The 9,907-nt window shown below is 33.5% G+C and overlaps 1 protein-coding gene across 2 annotated transcripts; it reads left to right on the top strand.

Moving 5' to 3' along the window:
* The first annotated feature begins 794 nt into the window (after nt 1-794).
* Nucleotides 795-9,446, top strand: LOC111372158 (PX domain-containing protein EREL2-like). Of its 2 annotated transcripts, XM_022994354.1 has the most exons (10): nt 795-1,121; nt 2,028-2,138; nt 2,581-2,679; nt 2,899-2,985; nt 5,426-5,534; nt 5,692-6,494; nt 7,270-7,434; nt 7,507-7,749; nt 8,177-8,395; nt 9,028-9,446. In XM_022994354.1, exons 1-10 carry the CDS (start codon nt 900-902, stop codon nt 9,223-9,225), a joined length of 2,256 nt encoding a protein of 751 aa, XP_022850122.1. In that variant the 5' UTR covers nt 795-899; the 3' UTR covers nt 9,226-9,446. The 2 variants fall into 2 exon arrangements, with proteins under 2 accessions (XP_022850122.1, XP_022850123.1); XM_022994355.1 differs by lacking the exon at nt 2,899-2,985.
* The last annotated feature ends 461 nt before the right edge of the window (nt 9,447-9,907 follow it).

The raw sequence follows: 9,907 nt of genomic DNA on the forward strand, positions 1-9,907 counted from the left end.
TTTCCCCGAACAATTAAATTGAGACTATTTTATTGCTTCTATTATTTTTTCAACAATATAAGAAGTCCAATGTATAAAAAGGTCATTCATTCCTCGTTGTGTCGTATGATCGATACTAGAGTCAAACAAATAAATTATTTTCAAATGCAAATTAAAATCCTGTCAATGAATATAAGTTACCAATTTTTATCTCTTCAAACACTTTGCTTGATAAAGCTTTCTTTTAATCGGAACATAATTTGTGGTGCTGAATACGTTATTTATTCAATGTTGTTACTTCAAAATATTTAGCCCTTGTTTGAGCCTCATTCATCCAAAAATTCATTTTTCTAAAATTCATTTTTAATCACATTTTTCAATAAAATAATATTACACGCAAACTCAAAAATTTAATCACACATTCTTCATCAATCACTATTTAAAAAATGCATTCTTTGACTTAAAATAAGGCTTAAACAAGGGCTTAGCAACATATGCCTAAATTTAATGTAACTAATGCTTAATAAAAATAAATTTTTCTTATATCTGCGTTATCATATAGTCAACTACACTATGACACGTATTTCGCATGTGCGTCTCACTAGTCGTAATAAAAAATAGTCAAATGCCTTGTGTTTGCCAATTTTAAAGGATTTTTGGAGACATTATTTGTCGGGACTAATACTGAGATAAGAATAAACGTTGGTCTGACTTATTCATTTTTAAACATTTTAGACCATATTACTACAACTGCCAATGATTACGTACCATGGTGCAATTTTCTCGCTATAAAAGTGTTCGTTGAAAGTCGTACCAGTCGAAAATCATAAACATCCTTTCCCAAATTCGAACTTCAGTTGACTCGAAATTCTCAGGAGCAATTCGTCGAGCAAATCAATTACAATTACAAAAACCTAAAAATGAATTTATACAGACTTGACTACTCGCTTCTTGATATGGGATTCGCCGATCCTTCTTTCCTCTTCGAATACCATGAAAATTCAGCTGGGTCTTCAATTTCGGCAATTGAAAGGAACAAGATTGATCGTGGTAATATAAATGACTGTCCTCCGAAGAATCGGTACGATGGAACTTCTCCACTTCCTCTCGGCATGGATTGGAGGCCTTCTCCACTTAATTGGGTACAATTTATTTTCTTTGTTCCTTTTTGGAGTTTCGTCCCGAATGAATTTGGATTGCATGTTTCTTTATCGTTAAGATTTTTTTTAAATGTAAATTAGTCTTGATTCTTTACTTATTTAATGTACCAAATTTCATTTGGTTGAAAATCAGCTTAAATTACATGAAATTCAGAGTTTTAACAACTGGAAAAGAATAGAGAGCTTTTACTTTTACAGTTATCTATTCTATAGTTCCATATTGTGTTGTTGCAATATTATCTACATTCCAAGTCGCACACAAATTGATTGATCATGGCCCGCTAGTGAAGCTTACGTGGTACTGTTACACTGTACAGTTTGCTCTAATCAAAACACAATTGAGGTGATTAAATATTGTTTGCTGCTTTACAGACATTGTTAGACTGGTTATTTGCATCATTTATTGCAAATAAGGATCTGGGTTTCAAGTCTTGTTATTGATTCCAATTAGTCTATCCTATAAAAAAACAAAAGTAAAATAAGAAAACATGCAAAGAATTTCTCATTAAAACGTTATTTTTATGATGAAAAATATTAATCAACATCTTATGTTTCTGTATTCTTTGCCTTGGGTAATTTCCTCCATAACATGGTTAATTGCACTGAATTTTATTATGAATTCTCAGAGATGCAATAAGTGCAAGTTAGACGATTCTGAATCTTATTGTTGTTATGTTTCTCCATGATCATTGAGTGAAAGATGTATTCTTGATGAACATTATCCAAAATTGCTGTTTGATTTTTGTGCAGCTCACAAGCATCAGCTTTTATGCTAAAAATATTCCCTGTTTTAACCAATGATATTTACATATGACTACTCCTGTAATTAGTGTAACTTCTTATTTATTTCATGCATCCTGTAATTAAAGCTATTTTCTTACAATGTAGGATGAGCGAAATACTCTCTGGCCACATGATTTTCGAACAAGATGGAGTTATAGTGTCACGGTTCCTTCTTGGACCATCTTATCTAACCCACATGGTTCGGACCCTGTTGTGGTATGGGTTTTGGTAGTTTTTCTTGATATATTCTTTTCGTTTCTTCTTAAAACATGAAGTTATTGTTTATTTGTATTGTTTCTGTAGTGTTTAATTTACATTCTCTGTTCTCCGTCTTCATAGTAAATATGTTGTCGATAGTGGTTTATAATTGAGGTGAGGTGAGTTCTTTCCCATTGTTGTTTAGCTTTTCCTCACCCTACCTTCTCAACAAAAAAGTAAGAAAAATGTTGCTTTACGAGCCTAAAAAAAGGAATAGTTTCTGGGTGTTAGATAGATGGATTTCAAGTGAAGTTTTAAGGTAGTTCTATTTGAGTGTGATATCTTACTAGTTAGAGGGTGATACCTATTGAACCTAATAATCTTGAAGTTTAATAAAGATTGTGTATATACTAAGTTCCAGAAGTTGTTATCTATTGTTGTTAACATTCTTACATGACAGTTTTACAGGGTTCAAGTTGGTTTACAGTCACCAGAAGGGGTTACCACTACACGAGGAATACTAAGAAGATTCAGTGATTTCTTGAAGCTCTCGTCCGATGTAAGCTCTGAGTTTTTCCTAAAACATTTAAAAGATTTATCTAGTGCTTGTTATGATATGGTGGAGTTCTGTTTAATCATATTTCTGTAACTGGACTTCAATTATTTTATTGCGTAGTTTGTAGGACTTGATTTTGGTGGAATTATTGTAGTTTTGGTAAGTAATGTTATTGTGAGCAAGATATGAATTTAACATTACTCGTTGTTTGCCTTTTTGCAGCTCAAAAGAGCTTATCCGAGGAAAAAAATGCCCCCAGTTCCGCCCAAGGGGCTTTTAAAAATGAAAAAGAGGGAGCTTCTGGAGGAAGTTAATATACTTCCATTTCCCTTATCTGTTGTTATGCTGCTTATGATTTTGGGTAATGCTATACGTACATCATGCTATCCATAACAGTGTCCACCCTCCCTCACATAGAGGGGGACCCACTTCGAATAAAATATAATTTATCCGAAATGGTCCCCCTCCATGTAAGGGAGATGGAGACTATTATGAACACAGCATTATGTATAAGTAGCATATTGATATATTTTTATGCGATGGTTTCTTGCATTTGCAAATGTTTCCAAGCAAGTCATACTATATATAAGTTAATATTTAGAGGAGTGCGATAACCCTGATTTTTTGGTTAATGACTTGATCATGAATGTTATTGTGAGTGTTTTTACATGAGGACAACATGTTTTATGGCCCTTTTACTGCTTACAATGTCTGAGTACATTATTTTTAAGGACATAGAACCCTCAAGACCTCGTGTTCGTTATTATTGTTATGGATATACTGGAAATCTGTACAATTACTGTTACACCTGATCTCATCGTGAACACAAAGTTTCCAGAGGTTTATACAGTTATCACGATCAATCATTTTCATATGTTGATATTGTAATTCACTAGAGTTACCAGGGTTTGTACAGTTATTTTCAATCAATCATTATCATATGTTGACATTGTAATTCACTAGCAAAGTACCCTCGGTTGGATACAATTTATAAATTGGTTTATAGTTCAGTCAAAGTCAAATATTAATTTTAACAACATATTTGTAACTACTAATCATTATCCACACACTTCTTGGGGCCCATTTCTATTCCTAGTTTTAAACTATTTATAAATTTGCCAAACGGAGGAATAGATTATCTAGACCATAAAAGAATTATAGGCTATAGGCTATTTCGGTTATGCAGAGAAACAAATCATATTCTAAGTGCTTCTTTGTTGAGTGTTGATGGGACCTTGCCTCTAGGTACAAGCATCAGTTTCTCAATTTATCTGTTCCTATCTATAAACAATCGATTACATTTGCTATGTATTTTCTGAATTATAAACTATTTATAAATTTGCCAAACGGAGGAATAGATTATCTAGACCATAAAAGAATTATAGGCTATAGGCTATTTCGGTTATGCAGAGAAACAAATCATATTCTAAGTGCTTCTTTGTTGAGTGTTGATGAGACCTTGCCTATAGGTACAAGCATCAGTTTCTCAATTTATCTGTTCCTATCTATAAACAATCGATTACATTTGCTATGTATTTTCTGCATTAATATCCTTTTAAATTAAAATTATGTAGATCAAAATATTCATGATGTATCTTGTAAATTTGTTATGCATTTCAACTACTGTGTATACGAGGTTTAAGTTTTCCGGATTCTTATTTGATTCAGAGAGAAATAGTTAATTCATATAAGCAGACAAACAGATCGAGGCTACAAAAGTTATAGTTTCTTGACCAAAATTCAGCAATTCCTTATGTGGAAAGCTAATTCATATTTATTCTTCAAACACAAATTATTCATGAGTGAGACCTTATAACTGCATTTCTATCAGGTTGATCATCTCATCATTTGTCTACGAAAAGTTTCCTTAAAGATTTGACTGCTTATCCTAATAGAGAAGTTTTTGGACTATAGTCTGTAAACATGTGATGAGACCTGTTATTTCTTCTTTAATCTGGTAATTTACTCTAAATTTTAAGAGGGGCGAGTAAAATAAATTAATACAATGGTGGTCAAGTTTACTGTTCTGGAAACTGAATTAACTCTGATAATTGATTTTTATGTGCTAGTTATTCTGATAATCCAAGTCCTTTTATGTAATGACATGTCTTGATAAAGGAAAAACATAGACTCCCACGATCCCGAGATCTTGAATAGTTTCTATAATTGCTTTTACAATGCATATTATAGTAGAACTGGTGTTAGAAATTCATTCAAAAATTCGAATTAAAACAAGGCAAAACGTTTTATTCCTTTTCAATGTGCAGCAACCGACTAAGGGGATAATGATAGGGTCATTGTCTAGAATAGTTAGGATGCTAATGCATATGCAAGTCCTTGTACATCATATTTAGCTTCAACATAAGGTCTGGATTTTCTTCAGAATTTAATCAATGTTATTCTCTTCTTGTTGATTTTCTACTTTTCAATTCTTATTTAAATTATTTTTTAACATCATTTTTTGGTTATTATAAAAACTAAATGATTTAAGTAGTTTACTTCCTCCAAACATTGAACTTATCTTTGTATTTATTTTGTACTTTTGTTTTGGCTGAAAATCTCACTCATTCACAATTTTTAGTTTGTTGTTCGTCTTACCATTGATGCTTGATGTCATTGTTCTTATTTAGGACGTGCTGTCATTTTTTGCTGGAGTTACTTATTTTTGACGTGATTCAAAATTTTTTGCTTATTAATTCTCATCAATTAGTTTTGTTGTATTACTATCCTCATGCAAGTTTCACCTCAGCGTAGGTTTTCTTTGGAGGATTGGATAGTGAAAGTACTTTCCGATATTGATTTGTCAAGAAGTGCTTCTGTAGCATTTTTTCTTGAATTGGAAGAAGCTGCAAGGTCGTGTATGTATCTCTCTGCTGCATTTTCTCACAATTTTTCCTGTACATTTGTGTAAACATACTTCTGTCTATTCTGACAAACATTATCCTTTTTGTAAATAGAAAATTTGTGTTATAACTTATTCACTTTTATATGCTTTTCCTTTCTGATACTTTTCAGCATTCTATGAGTCTAGTCATCAAGGGTCATATGTAAATTTGGCTGGCAATAGTAACATTCCATCATATCCGATTTCTAGCCACTCAACTGTCTCTTCTATTACGGGCACATCTGCCATAACGTCGAGTTGTCGTGATGATTATGCTTATGAGACATCTCAGATCGGGACACCTAAACATTGGAAGGATAATAACTCTGAACTTGGCATGGAAAAAGCAGCATCTGACCATGATTTAGCTAGTCCAGCAGAAGCAACAATAAACGAAGTCTTGTCTGGAAATGATGATGCTAAGCTCCCAAAGGAGTTCATGCAAGGGAATCAAGAAAAAGATTTGCATAGTGAATTGTTTCATGGTAGAGTTAACAGTGGTATAGATAGGAACGAGATTTACAGAGAGAATTCTAAAGCGGTATCCCTTCATGAGTACGGAATGGAAATCTCCTCAGGATCTGAAAATCCCACAATAGTTAACCATTGTTTGTCGAGAGAAAGCCCTGAGAATGTCACAGGTTCGCCCACACCAGGTGAAATGTTAAATTTGTGGGAGGCACGACAAATTAGCGATACTACATCTGAACTCTCTCGAAGTGCTGAAGCTTTTGAAACCATGGATACGCTTGTAAGCTCAGCTTTACAGTTTTCACATGAGACTTTACTTGTTCTTCCAACAGATAAACAGCAGAAAATGAACAGGCTTCTCACTACTATGCAACAACGGTTAGCCACGTCAAAGACAGATATGGAAGATCTTGTAACAAGATTAAATCAAGAGCTTACTGTAAGACAATATCTCACAACAAAGGTATACTCCAAATCTGATAAATCCTGAATGACACTTAATTAGTTTTACTACGAAGTCTGAGTCAATTCATATTGTTTTTACAAAAATCTTCTGCATTATTATAGGTGGTTTTTTATTTATTTATTTTTTTTACATGCATTAACCTTGCAGAAATATTATAACTCAATCTGATATATTTTGACATTTCTATTTTAACAATGAAAATTAAGAAGTAATAATGTTCTCTTCTACGGGATAAAACTTATTTGGACTTACTCCCACTAATCTGTTTCATCTCTGTATTCTACCAGTATCAGACTGATATGTTTGAACTTGTTGTTTACACAACATTTGATGACTAGAGTTCAAGTATTTTGACTGAATCTATCTCTTCCCACTGTCCTCACTGATTAGAAATCATATTTTATTAACTCCTACTGTAATTAAAATGTGACAATCAATACATTTACGTTATTTTCTTTATTCTTTAACCAGTCCACAGTCAACATCTTCTCTTGACATTTATCTAATATTAAATATATAATCTTCAACATCTACATGGACTCATGTATGAAGTTGCTTAGATTTCAAAATTTCAGTTTTCAGTATATCCTTGAAGAAAAATATGATTGGTACTTTAAATGAAAAGTGGACTACATATGTTTTTTATGAATTAAGAATGTCAATGATGTTCCCTGCTAATATTAAGTCAGTGCAAGTTTTTGAAAGAAATTGTCAACGACCTAATCTGACAATTGGTCATAATGACTTGGGCTAAAGTTTTTTATATCTGCAGGTCAAAGATCTTGAAAATGAACTGGGATCTACAAAGCAGACTGGCAAAGAAAATCTGGAGAAGGCTATTCTAATTGAAAGGGAAAAGTTTACTCAAATGCAGTGGGATACAGAGGAATTCAGAAGAAAGTGTATGGAGATAGAGTTGAAATTGAAAGCTGAGCAGGTTTGGATTTGTCTTGCGATTTTTGTCTAATTCTCCTTTATGTAAAGTGGATGATATATAAAAAATACTCAGGACAAAAATGCTCATCTTGAATCAACAAGAACTTCAATCATTCAAGAGAATGAAGCATTGCGGCAAGAGTTAGATATTACCAAAGAGCAGCTTGAGAGCTTGCTGAAGCATCGTGAAGAGTCAGACTTGAAATCAAAAGCAGATGTTAAACTTCTTGTCAGGGAAGTTAAATCACTTCGAAGTTTTCAATTGGAATTGAAGCAGGAGGTTGGCAGGTTGGCCAAAGAGAGAACCGAATTTGAGGTGCATTCTATTTGCTATTATAGAATACTTGCACTCGGGGGTAAATTAACGGAGATTGGTTCCAGGAACATCCTAATTCTTAAGATTGGCTCTAGGACCATCCTAATTCTGTGCTCTGTTGATTAAGAAAATAGAGAAAATAATTGAAAACATTGAGGAAATATTTCATGCTGATAATATTGCAACTCATTTAGTTAAGCATTGGTTTGAAGCTGTCAATGGCTTGAATTATCATAGCTTTCCATCATATATTTATCTATCTAGACTGTAAAATAAATTTTTGCCTGCTATTCAGTTACAAAATGGTTTGCTTGTTGTCTAGACATTTCTCTGATTTTCAGTCGACCTCTTTCTGTTTTGATATTATAGTGCTTTCAATGCTGCGTCATGAAATAGTAGATCATTCTCTGCTTCTGCTTCATTGTAGAGGATACTACAGGAGGAAAGGCAAAAATCGGAATATACAGATGCTGCCAATGCAAAATTGGTGCATGAATGTGAGATTCTTCGCAGTCGGCTTGAAGAATGCAGTGTGAATTTTCTCGCTGAGGAAGAAAATAAACTGAAAATGGATACTTTGTCTAAATCTGAGGCTGTCGGCCTGTTGGCTACATCAGATAATCGTATTGGACTTCTTCTTGCAGAGGTACTTCTTATTACTAACTTTGTTGTCATCTCCTGTTGGCATCAAGTTGTCTTTTTCTATTACTTCCTTCATTACATATGAAATCTCGTGGTAATCATAAAAATTCTGTTTCAACGTGTAAAGAGCTGACGGCCTTCCATTCTATGCAAATGCTGTTTTGCGTTTCATGCCTACTCCATTGATGGTAACAAGTAATGAAATTTCATAGAATTTACTTGATCATTTAAGTAATTTACAATCTGTTTTAATGTTACACGAGAACATACATGGAACCAACATATTTCATCTGAGTCCATTGACAACTGTGGATCATTCTAGGATGAGACACCGGTTGCTTAATAGAAGACGAAATTTGTGACTGCATGTTACTGAAGCAGACCATTTGAATATGGCACGTCACTTAATAGTTGTACTGAGCATATTATGTATTGGACTCGTTGATGGTTCAATTTCAAGCCAGAGCTATAAATTATGCAGCTTGTCATTCTTGCATTATACTGTGTATTTCAATTCTTGGTTTGCGCAGTACCCTTGCATTGGCTGCCACCAATGCCTTTATTTTCAATTGGAGGGCCAGATACATTGTAAGTTATGCTGATTTAACTTTTATAACTATTTATGGCATTGAACAGGCGCAGCTTCTTGCAAAAGATGTTGATAATTCTGGCACCATCAGAAGTCCAGATGGTGGCAGTACGAGGACAAGAGATGCTGAATTGAGGAAGATGCTGACAGACGTTCTAATTGACAACGCGAAATTGAGGAAACAAGTTAACTCTGTAACTCTTTGCACTGTTCAAGATGAGAAACGGGCCTCTAGACAGCTCTGAAGCCCCTTCAAGAAAAACTGTTCTTGGCAAGTTCTTGTAATGTAAAAACAGAATGCAGTATTTCTTCTTAGAAACTGTGTATGTCGACCCTTTGCTGCCAGATGATAAAAGCGGCATATGAAATTCTGTTTGTATAGCTCTATGCGTGAATTGTCTCTATAATGACATGTTTTGGCTAAATATTTAATCTATTTTTAATATGATGTACAGGTTTTATATCACAGGGGTTTATAATAATCGAAAACAATTAGATATTTAAGTCAAGTTGAGCTAGACGTGTTGAGAAATCAAGTGGACTGTCTTTGACCGAATAGAAATATAGAAGCTAACTTTTGGTTCATCTATAGAGCAACGAAGATTATGGTTCTGGGGGTGCCAATGCTTGCCTTTATTTATCAAAGACCTTGAGCTCTGAGAAGACTGGCTCGAGGTGGTACATTTAGGGTCAGTTAAGATTCTAGTTAACGGCTTGACATCTGTGCTCAAGTCATTATTTTACGTACTATTTGTTCTGGGAGAGTCTAAAGGTGTGTTTGATTATATTTATTTTTCATGAAAAATATCAGTTTTCCACCCAAATTCTTACTTAGAGTGTTTGATTGCTATATTTTTTCATGGAAAACATTTTCCGACTTTTGAAAATATGTCTAATTTTTCTTTTTTTTTTTTGTAAAAAAAATAT

Source organism: Olea europaea, chromosome 23 (genome assembly GCF_002742605.1).
Source record: "Olea europaea var. sylvestris chromosome 23, O_europaea_v1, whole genome shotgun sequence".
NCBI lineage: Eukaryota > Viridiplantae > Streptophyta > Magnoliopsida > Lamiales > Oleaceae > Olea > Olea europaea.